The sequence below is a fragment of the Chenopodium album genome, chromosome 25 (genome assembly GCF_948465745.1).
Source record: "Chenopodium album chromosome 25, dcCheAlbu1.1, whole genome shotgun sequence".
Lineage (NCBI taxonomy): Eukaryota > Viridiplantae > Streptophyta > Magnoliopsida > Caryophyllales > Amaranthaceae > Chenopodium > Chenopodium album.
This window is the reverse complement of record NC_137858.1, coordinates 1926289-1949183: the sequence shown is the minus strand read 5'-3', so window position 1 is coordinate 1949183 and position 22895 is coordinate 1926289. Positions and strand designations below refer to the sequence as shown.

Here is a 22895-nt window from a genome sequence, read left to right as displayed (position 1 = left end):
GTTACTTGTCAAGGGTTTTTTTGGCGGTCAAGGGTTACTTAGTTAGGAGAGTACTTGATCAAGAGTTACTTGGTCGGTCAAGAGTTATACGGTCGTGTTTTGATGTGCGTCGGTCAACCATACAATGTGATCAACCTCTCTAAAAACGAGCTACTCTGTTTGCCCCCAATTTGCCCAATGCCTTAAATGTGAAAAAAATAAAAAATAAAAAAAATAAAATAAAAAACTACTCTATACTTCATAATTTCATATTGATTATTGGATTCCTTGAATTTTGACAACCAACATTAATCTTATTTTTGGACCAATAATAAATTTTTGACACACAAAAGCCATAAAATATAGTCCAAATTTCAGGCCCAAATGTATTCACCGTTATATTACAAAACCGTTACTAATTCCCGCCCTCAAAACAATCCCTATATAAACCCTTCAACTTTCCCCAATTTCTCTCTCCTTCCATTTCTGCTAAATTACTGCTTCAGTCTATCATCTCTTTTCACATCACATTTTCCAGAAATTCTTCCAAACATTTTCAATTCAACTTCGAATTAGATGAAGCTGAAGATCAACAAAGCTTGTGATCTCAATTCTATCTCTGTTCTTCCTCCTCACACCAGGTTTTTGACCTAAATTTCTCTCTTTTTTTCCTTTTTTTTTTTTTGTCAATTTTTGTATTTTCAATCTTCTGAACTGTTTTTTCTTCTTTAATGACGATAATTTGAAGGAGATCGAGTATGATGCAGCAACCGAGGTCGCAGCCGTCGCAACAATCGTTATCGCAAGGTTTTTCGTCGCAGCAGAACGGAATTTTCTCTCAAATCTCTCAGAACTCTGTCGATGAAGTTCTTACTGATAATCAGGTCTCAATTCTCTCTCCTCTTGAATTTTCTGGTTCAAATGTTCATTTTTCGGATCAAATGTTAGTTAGAAATTGAATGAAAATGCTGAATTTCTGGAAATTTTGGATGTGATTTTCGTTGTCATTATTTTGCTGGAGTAATTTGCGATTCACGCTACGATAGAGGTGAATAATAAATAATTGTGTTTTTTTGAGTAGATGTAGCTCTATCCTCCTGTGATTGTTGCAAACAGAACTATCCTTAGTTATAGAACGTTTTTTTTTTTTTTTTTTTTGTAAAAAAAAATGTTTTAGGATTTATTATATTTGGTTTGTGGATACATTGATGCGTTTTTGTTTCTTCATGCGTCTGATATTCAATCACATTGTTCGTCTTGACACTTGATAGACGATGATATATTGATGTTATTGTAAAATAGGATTAGGTATTTTGATCTTTCGATGTTATTGAAAGATAGGAAGAGATATGTTGATCTTTTGATGTTGCTTTAGGTTCATTTGCTGGCTAACTATACATGCTTGTAGCAATGTCTCTTTAATAGTGTATTAGTGTATGTGCTGTTGATTACAACGTGAAAATCGCTAGAGGTGTGTGCACGGTTCATGTGGACAATCTGGTTTTTGTTGTTGGAGCCAGATCTTCATGACTTCAGTGCAACATTTTGTTTCATGTTAAGTCGATTAAATTTTATCTGTGAATGTAGCTTAAGGTGATTGCCAAGTTGCCAACCATCTCTTCAGATCATATGCCATTCACATGTCTAGCAAGTACATATTATGCTCCCTTTTCTAAGAGTATTATAGTATTCCTTAATTCGTTTTGATTGACTTATATGTGGCCACTGCATACACAACGATGTCTTCAAAAATTATTATTGGTTGGTAGCATTTGATTCTGAACTATAATGAAATCTGTATGTCCCTAAAAGCATGTCACTTAAGGCGCTAAAGTAAACTTGTATTGCAGAATTTTTCTGTTAAATTAAAATTGTAGCGAAATTTTGGTTTGACAAGTGGAGAAAGAATTGAGTATTTGTGATAGGTCAAAACATATATTTTTACTCTTGTAGGACAATGTGTTCCCTTTGTTGGGCTAAAATGTGATTGCCTAATAATAAACAGTGATGCTTTAAGATGGAAAAACTGCATGTCACTGGGATGTAGCATCATATAATATGGTAGATTGACATCTTGAATTCTTCTTGTTGAACTATGATCCTCATTTTACTTTAAATACAGCAAAATTAGGATCTTTCACCATCTCAGGCTTCTTATCTGCTAATTTGGATTGTACACCAAAGTCTACCCTGGAATTTGTTTATAATTTACTCTAGAATATATTATGTATTTTCCTTTGGTTTTATGATTATCACATTGCAGCTGGTTCATGTTGCCACTTTGCAGAGATTCAGTTCACAAGAGAAGGATCATTCTGTAAGAAGACTTTCTTGTCTTGCCCCCACGTCATACCCTCGGGAAGAAAGCCAGATGCCACTCTCCAGAAATTCCTCGAGCTTGACACGCAGATGGAACTCTGCCACTGTACCGGAACATAAATGTATGCTTAGCTCTTTCTACTTGATGTTGCTTAATTTCATCTATTGTCATACTTAACTAGTCTTTGGTATTTTCTGACTGGAAGTTGAGTGTAGCATTCTTGAACTCCTTATATTTGTATCTCAGATTCTCAGAGCATGTTGAATACTTAGCTCTTTGACTGCATCAATATCTATGATAATTCTGTCATACTTGCTTTCACAGGTCAGCTAAGTGATGAACTTGAACACAAAATCTCTATGATGGATACATCTCTGAACAGATTAGGGATGATCTTAGATTCTGTTCAGGCTGATATAATGCAAGTAAACAAGGGGACCAAAGAGCTATCCCTTGAAGGTGAGCTATGTAGAACTAGAAAGTTTCCAATAACTATACATGATGATATTTGATTTAATGGACATCATGAATCATAGATCACTGGCTGTCAGTTGATTACATTCTAAACTTCACTTGATTAACTGAATTTTTAAAATTTGATCTAAAATGGCTAGGGCATAGAGCATTTGTAATACTGATTACTTACATAAACATTTTTCTAATAATACATTCTTTCATTGATTTATATATTCAACCTTGTTTAGTGGAAGGCATACGCCAAAAATCAATCACTCATCATGATTCCCTCCATCTGCTGGTATGTCTATTAGAGTCTCTCATCTCTTCCAGTACTTAAATTTCTGTTTAGGAAAATTCATTTTAACGTGTCAGAATGCTATGATCAGAATCGAACACAAGAAGAGATCAAAACTACCCTGGAATCAATCAGCAATCAACTGCCTACTATTATGCAGAAGGACAAGAACCAAGAGATTTTGTTGGCAGTTTCAAATCTGCAGGAGCAAATTGACTTTAATTATCAGAAACGGAATGATGAACTGTCCAAATGCTTATCTAGAGATCTGCAGGCATGTAAACTTTCCCTTATATTTGTATGTTCTTTGGAACAATTATTTGAATGTATCATTTTGATATATCTTAATGTTATCTAGATTTTGCTGTCTATTTTAACTTTCAAGTGGTTGTGTTTTTCTTACTTCTTGAACAGGATATCATGTTCAGCCTTAAGACCTTACATCAAAAGAATGCACCCTTTGCCACTCTTCCACCAAAGGTTCTTATCATATTCTTTATCTATACATTGTAGCATGTGAAGAACATGCTTAAAAATATCTTTAATACGCAATCTATGCTGCAGATGTCTGGTGTTAATTCTTCATCGCAGAAGCCACTTATAACAAGGTACTTTGAATAAGATTCCCTAGCTCTAGAGTGTCTTTTCCCTTTGTTTCTTATTTATGGGACCTAAGAGCATTATGAAGCATCAAGCACTGATCTCTGGGTTTATTGTTTATAATCATATGTAACTTGCACTATGTTTAAGGAAAGAATAGCTTTTTAATAATCTCTCTCTGGAATGGGAAATTAATTGTGCATGATCACCTGTAACTGCAAATGATGTTGTTGCTAATTTTTAGGAAGTATTACTGTAGTCATTGTACAAAGTTAAAATCTTACCCCCACCCCACCCCCTGTTGCAGGATTAAGCTCACTATCTACTGTAATTTCTCGCATTAGTACTCAGCTAGTGTCCTAATTCTGTCTTTTTCTGTTCTCCTCTGAATTTTAGGGAAGCTAAGCCCGTTAAAGTATTCAAACCGTCGCATCTTGCTCCAAAGATAGAAATGGGAAGGTGGACAGCTGTTAAACCAGAGCAAACTGCTCACTCAAATCGATATGGAAACTCTTGCAATGATCCGAAACAAAGAAGAGCTTCCATGGTAGTAATGTAGCAGGATTTTATTACCACATTTCAAAGAATTTGGTATTTAAGTGCAAGCAAAGAATTTTGTGATTGTGTTAATATGCTAAGTTGCTAACCGCCTTAGAGTAGCTAGTCTGGATTATCAACATTGATTTTAGATTTCTAGGGGCTAACTTGAAGTTTGAGGCTTGTACCTTAAAATTTCAAATGTGTGCTCCATTTCCTGATTGAGAGGATGCTTGCTTGCAGGATAGGGAACAGAAAATTATTATTGACTTAGACGATGAGACTGATGGCGATTTTTCTTGCTTGATAGTTGAAAAGGAATCAGGTAAATTTCACAAACTTATCGAGTCATGCTTCAATGCTTCATTACCAATTACTCACTAAGCTAATTGTTTTCTGTCACAAAATGCAGATAGACATTTTATGGTGGACTTGGAGGCAGACACTGCACGAATCCTTAGAGAGGCTAGAAGAAGAAAGAGAAAGCGGGATGGTAAAAAATTATTTGCAACTCGCAGAAAGTGAAGGTATGGTCCCTGTACATGCAGTCATGCTCTGATCTTCCTTGAAATTTTTTACCACTTGATGATATCAGAGCTTGTTCATTGGCATTATAAACTAAAGAAGTAAAGAGACACTAAAATTTTATGCTATGCTTTATCACTTTGATGAAAAATTATACAACTTTTGCTTTAATCTAGTGAGCATGAGTTGCTTTCTGCTGAATGCCTGAAGAGACCAAAAATATGAAAAATAAAAAAATGGATTAAAAATGATAGTTCATGAAAAGGATTTTAGTACTGTATTTGGAATGACATGTATTATAAATTTTGTATCCGACTGCTATTTGAGTTTTTGCGAACCAGAATTCATGCTAATAATGCAAATGACCAACTTGGGATAAGTCCATATTAAAATGTCTAATTTAGGTGCAGACAAACTTTTAAATTTTAAGTTAAGGCAATCTAATAGTAGCAAGGAACTCAACCATTCTACTGTCTGTAACTGATCATAGTGGTGGAATTATTTGGCATTCAGCAATTGTTCGATTTAGGAAGCTTACTCTTTTTGACTATGTTAAGAATTAACTCATCATATTTAACTACAACCTCTTTTAAGATAACTGTATTCTTCTTTTGTGGTTGAATTTGAATTGGGAAATGTGTTCATTTGTAGAGCATCAGATACCTCCCGATCCTTTCCTATATTCAGATCCTCATTGGTCCACTCTCTTGTCCTTCACATTCTTGGTGTTTCACTACGTTACACTACAGTGTACACCATATACATGCTTAAAGATTTGTAAAAACAATGGGAAACTTGAAGTTCCATGATGAGATTATCCCAAAGAATCTGAGACCATTTTACACGTATATGAAGTATATAGTTGCACAGTACAGCAGAAGAATCAACTCAGGCTTCAATTTTGGCGTTTTAAGGAACATACTTACTACAATATCCGTTGTAATCTAAGTAAGCCTTTCATATATAGCTTGTGACTAGGTATTCTTCAGACTCCTCACCCTTGCTAATTACAAGGGTTTGAAATTACTCGCGATATCTTTCTTTTGTTCCTTATCTTTATGGATGCAACATTGTAAGGAAATCAACAATGTTGTATTAATTTGTAATAATATTAAATCTTGTTTATCCTTTGAGTATTAAATGTTCATGCAGTTTTAGAGAGTCAAACACAAAGTCTTACCTGGTAACATTAGCTCCTACTCAGGCTAATGCCTCGGATATCTCATCCCATTTGATTTTCCCATCCTAACTCTTATCTCTTATGCCCTTCTTTTCTTTTCCTTTACTCTTCCTTTGAAAAGAGTCTTTTTCTAAAGGGGCGAATCATGCATGATGTGAAAGTGTGTGGTAAGAAGTTAAGAACAACTAAGGGTACAAGTAGGGAAAAAGCAACAAAGTATGGGAACAAAACAATGTGAGACTTTTTGGTAATGTGTGCGGTAGGAAGGTAACATATCCCTACTGTTCCGGTCGACGAAGTCTTGGCCAGACCAAGCCCCCAGTACATGTACGGAGTATGGAGTGTGGGAATTGAAAACTCGAAAGCCGGTATCAATGTCACATATACACAGCTCATTGTTTCCCAGCAACTAATTTTAGTTTTCTTGAGAGTTGAGATTTGCATTTTTTATTTGAATCAAAAAATCATTTATCACTTTGTCTTAACCCCCTATAGTATATTGTGGGGATTGATTGTATAACTAATTATTTTAGCACTCCGTACCAAAAGTAGGTGGAAATTTTGTTTATATCTACGCGGCAAAACTATCCCTCTTATTATAATTCTTATCTAATAATTTGATCATATAATATATACTGTACTACTATAACAAATATCGTCTTAGGCAGTATCTAGAGGGTTCAAACCTAACCGTTACAAAATCAATAATCCCATAATTTTATATTATGTGAATATGTGATGTTTCATGTTTGGCATGTTTGCGGGCCAAACTTACCAAACTTCAAGATATAATAGCATGTACATTCTTTATGTGTAGCAATAGTATTTTACTTTATCTATTGTAATCTTCTTTAGACTTGATGTTTAGAGTGCGACCGCAAATTGTCTTATTTAATCATTTACAATAATCTTTGTTTTTTAGTGAATTAAAATATTAAGCAGTAGTGTTTTCAGCTCTAGCTTTACAAACAAGAATCTAAACAATATTTGGCATTTATGATTTTTTAGCAAAAATATTTTGTCTTTAATTAGCAAGTAAGAGTACTTTAATTTATTTTATTTTTGACAGGAAGAGTACTTTAATTAAGTATTCAATTATTAAGACTACTTCCTACAATTCTACTTGAATAATAAGCTTTTCTCATGCTATAGTCACTATCTCTTGCTAGGAGTTAGGACCGCAAATGATACTAAGCTCCAATCTTATTAACATCATGATTATAACTATTAACCTACTTTATGCAGGGGATTTAGATGTTTAACATATGACAAATCTTATTAAAGGAGTTGTAGCTCTCAAAAAAATAAATTTGTCTAGCTATTTTTTATTTAATGCCAGAATTAAATAGCTAACGGTGTGTTTGGATCACAATTTTTAGAGGGATAAAACTACACATGGCAGGGGGTTTAGTGATATTGTAATAGCATTGATTATGACTTTTGACATCTTTTTCTAATTTTTGAAAATCCATAATTCCTTACTCTTGCCATGTATAATAGTCACATAATATTACTATAATTGTGTTTATTATTTTACAAATTCTTAATTATTACTCATACACTTGTGTGATTCAAATAGAAAGAACTTTTTTTGTCCTGTGCTTGAAAAGGGATTGAAAAATATGGTGCCTTAATCAAATTACTAATTAAAAGCAAAAGCATCCTATGCATTTGGTTTGAAATAACCCAAAGTGGCTGTAGTGGTAAAGTAAAAAAATAAAAAAAAAAAAAAAATAAATAAATAAAAAATAAAAAATAAAAATATATAATAAAAGGGGTGCAATTTTAAAGTTTTTTTTTTTTTTTTTTTTTACAGAGTACTTCCTAATTACAACATTCTTCGTATTTCATACTTATACAGTTGTTTAATACAGAGTATCAACAAACGTCAAATACACTTATTCAAAATAATTAAAACCAAATACAAACATCAACCAAGTCAATTTCATACTGTATAATACTATAATATTGTTTAGTACTCACATCTACTATTATAATAGTAACCTCATGACTCATGTCAAATCCTAATTGCAATGTGATTCATGTCAACTAATACTATCTTCTATTAGCTTCATACATTAATTTAATAATACGAGTAATCATTTTAAGGGTTTTGACCTTCAAATTAGTTGAATTAATCATCCGGATTATATCATAAGGTAAGATTAATTATTACGGAGTATTAACTAACTCAAAATTTATATTATTAAGTCTTCTCTTGATATACAAGTATTTATTTATTGAGCTTAATTATTTTATACATACTTGGTCAGATTCTATTTTGATTGTTGTTGAGATGCTATCACTCTGATATGAATATCTGATGACAAACCACCACATATATTTTATAGCATATTTTCTAATCTTGATCAATTATTTACATGTATTTAAATTAATAATATTAGAATAAAAGAAGGCTAAAAACAAAAATGTCACAATAAGACACTATAAATATTGCTCAGACAAAATATATAACAAATTTAATAAATGCTGCAGTTAAGCAGTCATTAGATTGTCCAAGGGAATAATTCTGTTTGAAGGTAATGAACAATGTATTAGTTAGTCAACTTCAGGTTAGATCTTTATTTTCTAAATTTAGACAATCTATACTTTAGTATTTAAAAACTATAACCAAGAAACTAAGAAAGACACATGTCCCTATCTATTCTATTACACTTCTCTAACCATAGTGTCACTTGTCATCTTACACTATTAAATTTTTATTACAACATTTTTTTTTAATTCTTTCATTGAAGTTGTATTTCATCTCTTCATCTTCTTCTCTCTCCTTTAATTCAGCCTTTTCCTATTCTCTCTCTTTAATTTTAGCACTTCCACATTTCTATTTAAGCCTCTTTTTCGATTAATGTTCCAAAATTTAAATTTCTTTAATCATGTTTCCGATTACATATTATACCCTATAATGACTTACTGATATTTCCCCACTTATCTCTCAATACAATTTTATATGAATAACCCGTGCATTGCACGGGCCAAAAGGCTAGTTATGCTTAATAAGTCAATACATGGTTCATTAGCAGATAGGTTGGTGTTCTAATTTCTATCAACAACCAAACATTATTCAGTACAATATCAAATGTAGTTAAGCTTAAAATGGGGCCTCATTATTTTGGATGATTAATTAGGTACTCCGTACCATTATTTTGTACAAGTGTTCTTTCTTTATGGACATCGAAATAATTAATTTTTCACTTTCATGTTTTAGACACAAAGTTAACTCCACGTTTGTGTGGACTTGGTTTAGGTATAGAAGTTATAATCTAACACTTGAAATTAAAGTGATTGTGTATTTAAATTCGGGGTAACTTATAAATAGAAGATATTGTAAGCAAGTGATTTGGAGATTTAAAATTATTTTGGCGGGATTCGATATTTAAATGAATGTTAGTTGAGGGATGAAGACTATGAAAGAAAAAACAGGTATTGAATTTTGGTTGAAATAGTAATGTCATTTGGTGTAATTGATAACAAAACACGCAAATGCAGAAGTGATGTGATAAGATGTATGTTTGTAATTGTGAATGAATAAATGAAAGATCCATAATAAAATTGGAGAGTATGTGATTGAACATTTGTGTGGGGTTTTGCCTTTATTGGGATTGGATGTTCTCCTTTTCAAATTTCATGTACTTGGCTTCTCTATTATTGCTCCCTATGAATGATCATATCATGTTATTGAAATTTGTATTTATAAAATAATATACATGGTACAAGATATAATCTAGATAACGAGTATTGACGGAGTGTTTATTAGATTTATGAAGTGCATATATATAATCAAAATAAAAACCAAAAATTATTTATGAAGTGCATACTCTGATCCGTAATTATATACATTTAACTATTTAAGGCATGTTCTCATTGACTGAAATGAGCTGAGTTGAGCTGAACTGAACCGAACTTATTAGAGCTGAACTGAACTTAATTGAATTGAACTTAACTGAATATTTTATAAGAGAAGGAAATTAGGAGCTGAATTGAACTGAATTTATTAGAGCTGAACTGAATTAAACTATAAATAATCTTATGAGAACAGACCCTTATACATAATCATTCATACTATATATATATATATATATATATATATATATATATATATATATATATATATATATATATATATATATATATATATATATATATATATATATATATATATATATATATATATACAGAATCATAAATACTCCGTAGATCTAACTTAACAACAATTTTGTAAAGAAAAAGAGACCAATCTAGCAATCTTTTGTCTCTTGTATTATAAATAAATAAATAAATAAAAGAGAGTAAATGCATGTACATCAATTTTACAGATCATAAACATATGGGGCATTATTCATACGGTACATGCTAGGTTTTCGTTGTCTCCATTATTAACAAAAACATAGCTTTGTAACCTTGATTACTTACTTTACAAACCAAACTAACCATCAATAATCGTACCTTTTTTTTTCTTTTTTTTTTTTTTTTTTTTTAATGTGCAACCTATATACTTTATTCTTTTTTCTTTGTATTGAATTGTCTGTATTCTCATATGTATAACGAAAATGTGATAAATTTCGATGATACTTTAAATTGTTTATAATTTATTACGTGTGTTGATTATTATTATGATTCGTTACTTGTTCATGTTTATACAATTATACTTATTATTGGATTCTCCCTTTGAATACTAACTTTTAATTTTTCTAGACTTATTATTCGTTTCTTTTTTCTTTGAGTACTAACTTTTATACTCTATTACTCTTATTTCTTTAAGTGTAAACATATACTTTACTTTATTGATGATAACTTTTATACTCTTTACTTTTATTTTTCTGTAAAAAATATAAAAGGAAAAAAAAACACCCACAATAGGAATACTTATTAGTTATTACGCTAAAAATTGTAGTTTTATTGAAATTAATAACAAAACAAGAAGAAGCTAAAGAGAAAGGATCATAAATAGCCAAATTTCTTGAAATATTTGGTTATTTTCAATTTAGAAAACACTACTGTAATTTTTATAGACACTAAAGAGAAAAAGGAATAAAGGATGCTACGAAATATATTAAATGCTGCACCATGATCGATTATGATCGATCAGCTATATGTGTTAAATAAAAAAAATACTACTCCGTATGTCATTATATATACTCCGTATATGACTTCGTAGGATTGTACATTTGTTAATTTGTACGGAGTACATGTTACTTAATCATTTGACACAGTGGCTAGTTGGCTACTCATATACTCCATGTACTACTACGTACATATGATAGTAGTGCATTGTAGGATTAAAGAATCCAATTTAATTAGACTTATCCTCAGAAAAATTGATTTAATGACGTGTGTCCCTTTTTTCTTTTGTGAATATAAATGGAAGAAAAAATGCTAATCGGAGAACTAGAAAAGAATAACTACAGATTGAAGTAAAAGTATAATCATGATGTAAGCAAAACTTACTCATTTCATTGCGAAAATTTTAATATTGAAGTATAATATTTTTATTTATTTTTTATTTTTTATTTTTTATCAAACGTAATTAAAGATATTACTGCTTAGATATATACATACATAAAATACTAATGAAAAAGACAAATGGAACAAACGTAAAAGAATAACGTGAGAACGTAGTATAATTAACTATCAAAATCAACGTAGGCGCTCCTAGGTGATGGATGGTCCTGAGTCTAGTGACCTTAGCTCACACATGGTGAAATGAGGGATGGAGAAAAGATAGAAAACTGGTGAGGAACGAAGCTAAGGCTAGAGAGTGAGTGAAGGGTGCACAATTGAACAAAGCATGCCGACAGTTTAAGGGTATATTTTCATTTCCTCAAACTTAATTGCATGCCCATATTATATTTTCTTTCCCCACTACTTGTGACTTTGTGTTGTTGTATGTCTTGTACCTTTCTAACAATTTAGGAGCATGTATTTAATTTTTCAATGCTCACTTCCTTATAACAAAGGCAAATTTAGGATCATTTTTATGTATGGCCTCTAGCACTCTACTTTATTAATGGTCTCACGAATGCACGTTGTCTAGTGTTTGACACGTGCTTGGTTCATCTGAGTCTGAAAGAAACATAAAAAATTATACTTATATACAATTCGATCAGTATCAGTGTGAAAACAATAAAAAAAAATCGTATACAAATAAATACATATGCACAATTATGTATAAACGGACACAGATGCAGAGTAAGGAGGACCCTAATTGAGCTCAGCTTTTTGCTAGCTTACTTAGTTCAATTTAATGGACGTGTATTTTTGTGTTGCTTATATATGTGTCGGTGTGTTTATATATACTAGGATGATGTCGTATATGATAAATTACTATCACGGGTGTATTACATATGCAACCTGAATATATAAATTAAAAATAAAATAACATCGTGACATAAGAGAGTGTATATGGATGATGGTATTTTTTAATATTACAAAGGACTTTAGTTGAATAATAAACTATAGTATATTAGTATATCTATCAGACTTAAATGGAATCTGTTCTATAAAATAACATTACACTTTTAAAAAGGGGGGAAGACATGAAATGATGATCATCATTAGACTATAAATTGTTAAGCTCTCCCAGATCAAGTGATTATGGCTCCAATTGGTGGAATTACAATAATTATTTTTAATTCAAATTTAAGCATAATCGGTCTTCATCATGATTATGATCACTTAATTAAAATAATTTTGTCATGAAATTGTCATAAATAGTACATTTTATTCTCTTACAAGATTATAGATTTGTCAAAGTAGTAGGAGTAGTAGAGAAGCTAAGTAAATGCGTTGCAGTGCCGTGTTTAAATTAAGATAAGTACATATATACATATAATTCAAGTTTGTAGAATCTCTCTTTATTATTGGTCAAAATTAGATTTGAATGTTAAGAAACCATCAACTATTTACTTACTTTCTACCGTCCAAAAGAAAATCTTTATATTTTACCAAACCATTCTTTAATTTCTTATCTACATTTCTTGTAAATTGATTCATACATTTTCTACATGCAATCAAGGATGTAACATTGATTAATATGTGGACATAATATGACGCTACTCCACTCACTTATTACGTAACACATAGAGACACGACATGAATTGCATTGAACCGTATATTGATGGTTCTTATCTTACAATGGTACAACACTAAAAGTCCTAATTAAAATGTAATTTCCTTATTGTTACTCCGTAATAAACATGACTAGCTAGATGATTAGTATAGTATGAGAAACATATACGTACATTGTACAGTGTTCGTGTTCGTGTTTACTACATACTACTTTACTTTACACACATTATCTGGCCTGCTTTAAATCGACTCTAGATTAGAAAAGAAGTACGTACTATACTTAAGACTACAATGTGTGGTTTGGCACATAAAAAGATAAGTAAATCTAAAACCCATTATTGATAATGCAATGATGATCGATGAGGTGTTAGCATCAAGCCATCACTATATATAGCTAAACGGTTGGAGATCAAATAACGATATATGCATCATGCATGGATGACTAAGAGATCTTGAAGGTGATAGAATTAATGCATTAGATAGGGATATATCATATATATACTTCATTAAACAAAAAACAGTTGGAAAACTTGAATTACAAGAAAAAATAGTACTGTAATTATATTTTAGAGGCAACCTGTAATTAATCAAGTCAAAATTGGGATCATTATATTGGTTGTGACTTGACAAACTACCTATAGAATAGAATGCAATTAGAAGCAAAAAGTTAGGATTTAGTAAGGTAACTTGGCAAATCTAGTTGCAATCGCATGCGACCATGCAGATTAGGATTGAATGTCTATAAAACTATAAAATGATATAGTAAGTACAACAAATTATTCAAAATTAACTAATTAAGTGTAAAGCATGCATCAATATGCAATATTATCCAATAATTTGTGCTCTAGGCCCCTAAATTCGTTTGTATTTCATATAGCTAGTGAAATAGAGTTTTGAGATGATATGCGCGATATTTATTGTATCCTTTTTTATATCCGTAATTAAGACAAATTTATGATTTTATTACAATTAAGAGTATATTTGGAGATGTAGGCCAGGGTGAACAGGTTTCAAAAAAACTATTGCACGAAGTTCATCAGTCTCGCTGACTCGGGTAAGCAAATTCGAGCAATTATTTTCTTTGTCTAATACCTTAAGTTGATAATCTATCAAAGAAATTCGTAGATACACCCCGAATGCAAGAGTCATTTCAGAAAGATGAGCAATAATCATCAAAACAAGAAAAGAAAAATTATTGTAAATATATCTTACATTCAAGTATACATAAAAATTTTCAAATGAAAATGCACTAGAGGTGATCAACATTGGTTCGGCCCGAAAATAGGGCGGGTTTAGACAAGCCTAAAGACAAATTTAGTTAAAAATCCAAACTCAGCCCAAAAAACCTACTTTGACCCGACAAGCCCGCTATTTTATGCGAAATTGAACACAAGATATGATATTAAGGCCCGACCCGATTTTCTAGTAACCTCTAAAATGCACGTGCCGGACGGTTCGATAGGACATACTCCGTAGGAGAAACTACGATCCGCTATCGAACCGCAGGAGCCTCAAATCCCCAAATCTATACTCGCACGACCACCAACTCATCCCCTCACCAATTTCCACAAATACCCTCGCACACATCACCTATTTACACCACATACCCTTCCTGCAATCCTGCTGTCCTCCTTTACAAAAGGTCAAAAAGCTAAACTCACCTCCACTTTCTCTTTCTCTTTCTCTTTCTCTCACTTTCTTTCTCATCACCTCCATTAAAATCATCACATTCACAAAAAAATTTCCATTGATGAAGCAAGCAAAACCCCCCATTTCTGGGTTTTTTGTTTTCTTACATAAAAATAGAATAGATAAGCTTAAAAGCTCTGATTTTTTATCATAATTCCAGGTGGGTACACTCAAAACTCAGCCAAAAAAAAAAATTAAAAATCTGGGGTAAAAAAATGGTGTCAGATTCTTCTTGAAGCAAACCCAAAATTTAATTTTTTTTTTTTTATAAAAAAAAGTGTTGATTTTTTTAGTGGGTCCCAGATATCATCTGTGTTACAGTATTGTTTACCCCTAACATTTGTCAAAAATTCACCTTTTTCTTCTTTCTTTTGTGTAATTTCCCAATTTGATTTGATCAGAATTTAATGGAAGCTATTCACATGGGATTTTGTAGTACATTACTTGTAGAATTTTACAAGAAAAGAGGTTCAGTAGTGTTGAATTAAAATACAAATACCCCACCATTATTTGGGATTTGGACCTTTTCTTTTTTGGGTCGGTTTTCAGCAAAAGTTAAAGTTGGGGAATTTGTTCATTTTTAATTTCTTATAACAATGATTACACTCTGGAATTTCCTTTTTGCCACTTTAATTTTATGATGATTGTTGGAGTGGAAAAAAATAAACCCCCAATTTGATTAATTTTTTCTTTTTTTAGGGAATTCAATGCTGAATCTTTAGCTGGGTTATTCTCCAATTCATCTATATTCTCCAATTTGATTGAAGAATTGATAATTTGGAGTGCTTAAATTTATATGAAGGGGGAAATTTGGTCATTTTTTCCTCTTATGTGAAGATCAGATTGTCCAATTGTGAGGGTTTGGCATCTTTTTATTTGGAATTGTTCCTGTTTATGAGTGGGAACGTGCTACTGTTGGAAGTATTGATTCCTTGCTATCAGATGAAGGTTTGATATATTCTTGGTGGTGGGGTTTTATTAAATTTGAAGATTTTTGTTATTTTCAGGTAATTTTGCTTCTTCATCTTACTGTAAGTGTCTTGTTTTTTTTATTCATCATCATCATTAATATAAAACTTAATTTCTGTAGTAATTTTTTTTTTTTTTTTTTTTTTTTGTCTCCTTGTATTTGTCCTGTAGATCATATGATATTATCTTTGTTTATGCTAGAATGTGAATTTTTATGCTTGCTCAAAAAAAAAAAAAAAAAAATAAAAAAAAAAAAATCACACACACAAAGTTAAGGTCACCAATGGAGATGAATCAATGTGATATTGTGATCTTAATCTCTACTACCTTGCTTGCAAAAATTATTGTTGTATGTCGAAATTTTCGATTTTGAACTGTTTTTTTTATCTTTACTTCATTGATGCCTTTTGATGTTTATCTTGTTGGATATGCCTCATTGAACTAGTGAAACTCAGCTCATCTCGATTTCGTTGATTTATACTGTAATTTTTGGGGAATAAGATTGGATGAGTTAGTTTCCATTGATTATCTGGGGTGTTGTTAATTTGGGGAATCTTGGAAGGAGGTTTCATAGTTTTTTCTGCATTGATTGATTGTTTTGCTCTCCAGTGTGGATAGGTAGGAGGTTCTGGCTAAAGTGCTTGCTGCTAACTATGGCAAAGGGATCAAGAAAAAAGGTTGCCAGATATCAGAAGGACCAGTCAGGATGTATGTGGGGTTTGATTAGTATCTTTGATTTCCGCCATGGTCGCTCCTCACAGAAATTGCTGGTGGACAAGAAGCGGGGGAGCAGGCGATTAGATGGTAATATATTCTGTTTATGTTTTAAGAATTTTCAGTTGTGAGTAAAATTTAATAGCAGGTGTGAATACAGTATTTAACCTTGTAGGAAGGTCATCTGATCTTATAGTCATAATGTAGCCATGATTTGATCTCTTTCTTATCTACTCCGTGTTCTGCTTTTGTGTGGTCATTGCTAAGCAATCTATCTTGGGAAGTTCTAGGAGATATGTGTACTGTTAACTCGTATATTTACATAGATTGACCAACTACTACTACACTACAGCCTTCAGTGTTGGAGTGAGTTAAAGAAATTAAAGCACATATGAAATCTATTAATCACTTGATTCTGCTTTGGAATATACTTCGTATAAGTGTTTGTTTGGTAGCCGATTTTGGTGTCTGTGTTGTGTTACCTGGCAACTGTGGAGTGAACCAAATCTTCTCATGTTCTGTGCAGGGGCTGCTTATGCGAATATTAATCTTCAGACATTGACTGATTCATGTGAAATCTGTAATGATATTGATGTAAGTTCCTTTTCTTTGTTCTTTCTCAATACTCATTGTTTTCTTTTTGATGATGTTTTGAAAAACAATAGGTTCATGCTTAGAAGTCCCTAACATGATTTGTCATGGGATTAATACTTTTTTTATAGGATGAAATTGTTTTGTGCTTGGTTGTACATGTTATTAATGGTGTGTACATATTTTGCTACATTTATTAGGGTTCTGTCCAATGTGAAACAGCAGCAAGTGACATTAGTAAATTGAGCGTGAAAGAACTAATGGAGGAAGAGATGCTTGGGGAGCAAGATCAGAAAATTGCTAATGGAGAAGCAAAGCTGAATACAACAGGTGACGGAGGTCATGTGAAGAAGAATCGTCGATGGATGAAAAATAAGATGTCTCTTGATCTAGATGCTAGTGGCTTTGTTGCAGCTGAGGACTTAAAAGCTGAAAGGCCTAGCCACCGAAAGAACAAATCCTGTGGTAGTGTCGACCTAAATGTAATTGTGGAAGAACTATGTAACAGGATTCACCAGAAGGGTACCAGTTGTCAGAAGCATGGTCCTGATGGAGAACGTACCATCCAATCCACAGAAGATCCTTCTGTCATAGAGAAAAAATTGTGGGAATCAACAAAGGTGTTAGTGAATCATTTTACTGATGGAAATAGCTCCAGTAGAGATGGTAAAGTTCAACCTTCGAAAGAACTCACTGATGCCCTTCAGATTCTGAATTCACACAAAGATTTGTTTCTGAAGCTCCTACAGGATCCAAGCTCACAGTTGGTGAAACACATACAAAGTTCGCAGGATATTGAAGTTGAAGAGGGTAAGTATAAAGTGCTGACAGGGTCTGACATGCTACAGCAAGATATTGGTAATGCTAAACAACAGAACTTCTGGAGGAGGTTTAAGGGCTTGGAGAGAAATTCCTCAAGGAAAACCGATACTTCAGAAGATATAAACAGAATTGTTGTTTTAAAACCAGGTCCACCGAGCTCAAATAATTCCGAAACGGCCTCCCCTTGCAGTTCATTACCAGGATCTCCTCAGATCAAAGGAGACAAAGGTCAATTTGAAAGATCGTATTCTCCATTTTCCTTCTCTGAGTTTAAGAGAAAGTTGAAACATGCCATGAGGAAAGAGCAACATAGATTGTCACATCAACCTTCAGATGATCATCCTACTCTGGCCAATCAAGACAAGAAATTTAGTGGAGAATTGATTGGAATGGCTTCTCCCAGTAGAGACCATTTCTTTATCGAAAAAATTCCTAAAACTTCAGTTGGCAAGAAGGTGGACAAGACAGGAAAGCTAAAAGATGACAGTGCTCTTACTCCCGAGCAAAGGGTATCCAATATTTATATTGAAGCTAGGAAGCATCTTGCTGAGATTGTAGGGAATGGTGACATAGAAGTAGATATTCCCAACAAAAAAGGGCCCAGGTCTCTCGGGAAAATTCTTGCTTATTCCGGCTACAGTTCTCCTATATGCAGTCCTAGAACAGAGGGAGGTATGAAATTGCCACCCAATGGGGAATGTCAAACAGGCGACGAGAAGTCATCTCAAATCACGCAAACAAGCAATGTCAGCCATCCAGCTCAAGTGAAGGAAGAGTCACAAAATGAGCTATGCATAGCTGTTGACAAACCTGTCCATGAAGCTGATGTTTCCATCATTGAAACTCTTACTACTGATGGGCTTCCTCACGAAAGGAATAATGATGAGCCTACCTGCGAAACTGAGGCTTTGACTTCTGAAGGTATGCCCTTTCCTCCAAATTAAGATTCTCAGAATTGTGCTTTACATTTATGTATAATATTAAGTGTGAATTCTTGCAATTTTGTAGTTCCCGTGGTATCTGTTAGATCTCCTGATACAGAATCCCCGAAAGAGAGTGATGCGACGGAAATCTCCACTGAACAATTCTCACCTCCTCCTATTAAGAAGAGTGATCAGGAAGATAGTAGCTGCTCAACATGTTCCGATAAAAATTTGCATCCAACAATCCTAAAACAGGTTAATAACTTAATACCTAAAATGTCTCCTTTTTTTTTCCCTTTCATCTCTCTCTGTCAAACCATTGCAATAGCCCTTAACTTTTCCTTTGATTTTCTGAAGGAAATTTGCAAAGAGAACGAACCATCATCGTCTTCAAATGCGTCACCACTTGTTTGTAAATTGACTGAGAATGATGAAGATCTAGATACTGCAAGTGATGCAACAAGCAGGCCTAGTCCCATATCTGTTCTCGAACCATTATTCCAAGAAGATGACATTAGCCCTCCTGGCAACAAGTTTTCGAATGGTAAGACTCCATCCTAAGATAGTAGTTGGATTACTTGCATATGCATCAAAATGAGGCAACTAATGGTCTGAAAATTTGTATCTGTAGAGCCTATTCGACCACGACAAATACGGTTTGGAGAAGAAATTTCTGCACCTTTAGAACGAGTTTTAAGCTGCAGGACTTGTGTACATGAGGACAAATATACGATTGAGTTTGTTAAAGCTGTGGTCCAAATGTCTGGTTTGTCTTGGGAGGAGCTTCTCCAAAGGTCGATTCTCTCAGATCATCTTATAGATCCATCATTGCTTGATGAAGTCGATTTTCTCCCAGACTTGCTTTCTTGTGACTTCAATGTGCTCTTTGATCTTATCAATGAAGTTCTAATCGAGATTTGTTGTTTGAACTTTGGCTGCTTGTTATCACTTACAATGCCATATGTTCAACCTGAGTTGAAAGGAAAAGATGTATTTACTGAGATATGGAAGAGAGTCGACTGGTACTTAAAGCTGGAGGGTCCCCCACGAACACTAGACCAGATTGTCGAAAAAGACTTGGAAAAACCTGGCAAATGGTTGGACCTGCAGCTTGATTGTCAATGCATCGGGATTCGAATACAAGAAGCCATTCTCGAAGAATTGGTGGAGGAGACAATTTTGAGCTTTGATACCGGGGGATTGGAGACTGAATCTTCCGTCATCCAACAGGCTGTAGAAAAGGAGAGTGACATTATTGTTGAGGTATGAATGCTAATCGGCTTCCTTCCAGGAGTTTCCTTTCGAAATCCGGGCAGTTAGAAAGAGTCATGGGAGCGAAGTAGAATAGGTTCCAACCTAACTATACATCAGAGTTTCTGAGCAAGAATCTGAGCTCTGCTCGCGTTTCCTGACTTGGAACAAAAGTAACATCAGACTGATGAAACGTACCTAGTTTCACGAAGAGTTGGCTGGAACAACTTTTCGGTAAATGCTGTAGGAAGTGAATAGCTGACACAACAGGTTTCCGACAGGTTCACATTCACTGCTGGGCCAATGCATTCGAAGTCGTGGAAACTACATTGATTGTTTGAGAAGTTTATAGGATTTAGTGTGTGTAGCATTTTGATCGAGTTCGAGGGTGTGTGCTGGTTTATAGTTTCTGTTTGTACATTTTTTACTTGGGTGTTTCTTGGGGCTGATTGGTTTTAGTTTATTCCTCCCCTTGAGTATATCATGTTATAGCTATAACCGCCGAGTGTATAAGCGTGTGTAATTAGGAAATAAAGATGAAGTGAGAATCACACATATACACATCTATATATAGTAATAGTATATCTTTTCAAAAGTCCCCTGCCTCATTTTTATGCTATACCATACAATCATAAATACATCTTACAAGTACTCTGTATATCTTAACTCAAAATAATGATTGGAGCTTTGAAGAGCAAAAACATCAGCCTAGTTATCTGCACAGGTCAACCAATCCTAAATTGGAAACCCCTTGTCATCTAAACTACGAAGTAGAATAGTAAAAGTTGAATAGATAAGACACGACAACCCAAACTAGAAACAAGAGATTGTTGGATTTAAAACATGTTGTGAAACAACACGTTTAATTAAACAAGTTGGATTGGCGTTGATAACAACACGAAACTAATCTTACTTGAACTGAAATGAATATTTTATAAGAGAGGGAAATTAGGAGCTAAACTGAACTAAACTGATTGGAGCTGAACTGAACTAAAATTAAGTAAATGTGAATAGTACCTAGCAAATTCGACTACTTTTAAGATTATGGAGTATAGCGTCACAAAGAAGTAGAAACTCCTCCCAAAAAAAAAAAAAAAAAAAAAAAGTGGAAACTCGTAGCAAATTTTTAATGTAAATGAATTAGAAATAAACCCTAATAAGAGTCAAATTAAGACTAGCATACGAAAACTATATAAGACCCCAAAAGAACCGTATTCCAAACGTGAGACTTTCCACTGTTGGTCCCATCTCACGCAACCACTGCAGGCACGCTCAATCTCTCACACGCTGTCATGGCATGTCGGTCATGCCTCCTGTTGACATACACTAGTCCAGGGCAAGACTGCACTGCGTTGTCGCACTTAAATTTGTCCATATTATCAGGTGTATGCGCCCAAAGTCGTGATCATATATTTGCATTATGCCAAGTGATTCCTTTCCAAAGAAAAAAATAATAATTTTTTTTTTAAAAATTTTTTTTAGGATGTTAAAAAATAAAATAAAAAAAAGCCAAGTGTTATAGTTGATTTTAGTGTTACAGTTGATTTCGAATTCTTGATTGTTTGATGTGGTTAACTATTAACTTGAAAAGGATTAGTGATGTACCCTGGCATGTATGAAGCTTTGAAGTGGTGGTGGATTTAAAAAGTAAATTTATTGGCAATTATGGCAAATTATTAAGTGTTCTTAAGGGTGTCTTGTATATTGTTGATTTGATGGTCACATTGACCAATATTCCGTAGGAGGCGAAGGAGCTTACGAAGATATGTTTTTCTTCTTACCTTGTACAGTGAATTTGTGAGTATGACTATATAACCCGAGAAAATGAATTAATAACTTTGAGATTTTGTTTCAATTTCAACTTATAAATATGTATGGTTTAATGTGATATAATATCTTTTGATCTAAAACTTCAACCAATAGTACAAAGTGAAATATAAAAAAAAAATTAATCAAAGTCCAAAATGATGATACATTTATATGAAGAAGGAATTACAAATTACAAATTGTAAAGTGCTCTTTGCTATGGACAATTTTATCATTGCCATTATTATCATTACCATTTATATAAATTCTCTTTCATTATCTCTTGTGAAAATTTCGGATAATGTTGAGGTTGTCAATTCTCTCATTACTACAATGGATAATTTAATTATGTATCGGTTTGGTTGAAAGGTTTTTCTCTTGAGCTTTTGTTATGGTAAAAAAATCAAGTTTTGCTAGAGGCTCTTGGTGTTATAACTCCCTCCCCTCCCTACCACCACCTTTCAAGAGGGCCACCACTTTTGAGTGGTGTCGGAGTATTTATCATTAGGGTTATAGCCAACTCGTCTCTCGACATTTCCAAAGGAAGTAATAAATAAAATCTAATTGTAATTTAGTGAAATTGTAATGTAACATAGATTATCTGTACATCACAAAAAATTACAATTGTATATATTTTAGGGGAAAAAAAAGGAATTTACTTAATATTTCCTTCACACAATTGCAATAAATTCTTGTAAAGTTCTTTCTCTATAGTTAATGTGATGAAACCTTAACCTAATAGCCAGTCTAGCCACACACGTTTAATTATTTGATAACAAAGAAAATCACATGCCTCATTTAGTTCTATTTCATTTTAATTAAGAAAAGACAATTTGACTTTTGCAATCATACCTTAAAAGTCATCTCTTCATTTTTTCAAAAGAAAATTTATGACAATAATCTTTTTTTCCTTTCTCAGTTAAGACAAATATAGTAATAAATTACCTTTATCCAATAATTTGAGCCACGAGAACAAATTATAGAGACAACCATTATCCATGATCGCAAAAAGAGTTAATGTTGTCTCATGCTATTCTTTAATCGAGGCTTTCCTATCATATCACATTATCACAATAATTACAATGTTATTACAAGCACGCTAATCTCAGTTTTACTTTCACAATTTCAAGTTTTTATTTTATTTTTTCT

At 32.9% G+C, this 22895-nt stretch overlaps 2 protein-coding genes across 5 annotated transcripts; both read left to right on the top strand.

Moving 5' to 3' along the window:
* The first annotated feature begins 486 nt into the window (after nucleotides 1-486).
* Nucleotides 487-5641, top strand: LOC145615711 (putative recombination initiation defects 3). The gene is made up of 12 exons (XM_081670766.1): nucleotides 487-620; nucleotides 728-863; nucleotides 2267-2420; nucleotides 2624-2758; nucleotides 3004-3056; nucleotides 3145-3327; nucleotides 3468-3533; nucleotides 3618-3661; nucleotides 4050-4200; nucleotides 4434-4515; nucleotides 4603-4717; nucleotides 5367-5641. Exons 1-11 carry the CDS (start codon nucleotides 556-558, stop codon nucleotides 4713-4715), a joined length of 1182 nt encoding a protein of 393 aa, XP_081526892.1. The 5' UTR covers nucleotides 487-555; the 3' UTR covers nucleotides 4716-4717; nucleotides 5367-5641.
* A 9009-nt stretch (nucleotides 5642-14650) lies between these two features.
* Nucleotides 14651-20546, top strand: LOC145614165 (uncharacterized). 4 transcript variants are annotated; one of them, XM_081669172.1, is made up of 8 exons: nucleotides 14651-14830; nucleotides 15370-15677; nucleotides 16249-16443; nucleotides 16880-16947; nucleotides 17145-18687; nucleotides 18775-18944; nucleotides 19047-19233; nucleotides 19321-20545. In XM_081669172.1, exons 3-8 carry the CDS (start codon nucleotides 16293-16295, stop codon nucleotides 19956-19958), a joined length of 2757 nt encoding a protein of 918 aa, XP_081525298.1. In that variant the 5' UTR covers nucleotides 14651-14830; nucleotides 15370-15677; nucleotides 16249-16292; the 3' UTR covers nucleotides 19959-20545. The 4 variants fall into 4 exon arrangements, with proteins under 4 accessions (XP_081525298.1, XP_081525299.1, XP_081525297.1 ...); XM_081669173.1 differs by having other exon boundaries at nucleotides 14651-15677; nucleotides 16258-16443; nucleotides 19321-20546; XM_081669171.1 differs by having other exon boundaries at nucleotides 14651-15677.
* The last annotated feature ends 2349 nt before the right edge of the window (nucleotides 20547-22895 follow it).

Coding starts and splice junctions, on each gene's coding strand:
- LOC145615711 (XM_081670766.1), top strand. CDS start 556: ATGAAGCTGAAGATCAACAAAGCTTGTGATCTCAATTCTATCTCTGTT. Junction 621..727: donor GTTCTTCCTCCTCACACCAG/GTTTTTGACCTA, acceptor GATAATTTGAAG/GAGATCGAGTATGATGCAGC. Junction 864..2,266: donor AAGTTCTTACTGATAATCAG/GTCTCAATTCTC, acceptor GCCACTTTGCAG/AGATTCAGTTCACAAGAGAA.
- LOC145614165 (XM_081669173.1), top strand. CDS start 16,293: ATGGCAAAGGGATCAAGAAAAAAGGTTGCCAGATATCAGAAGGACCAG. Junction 16,444..16,879: donor GGGGAGCAGGCGATTAGATG/GTAATATATTCT, acceptor TGTTCTGTGCAG/GGGCTGCTTATGCGAATATT. Junction 19,234..19,320: donor TGGCAACAAGTTTTCGAATG/GTAAGACTCCAT, acceptor TTGTATCTGTAG/AGCCTATTCGACCACGACAA.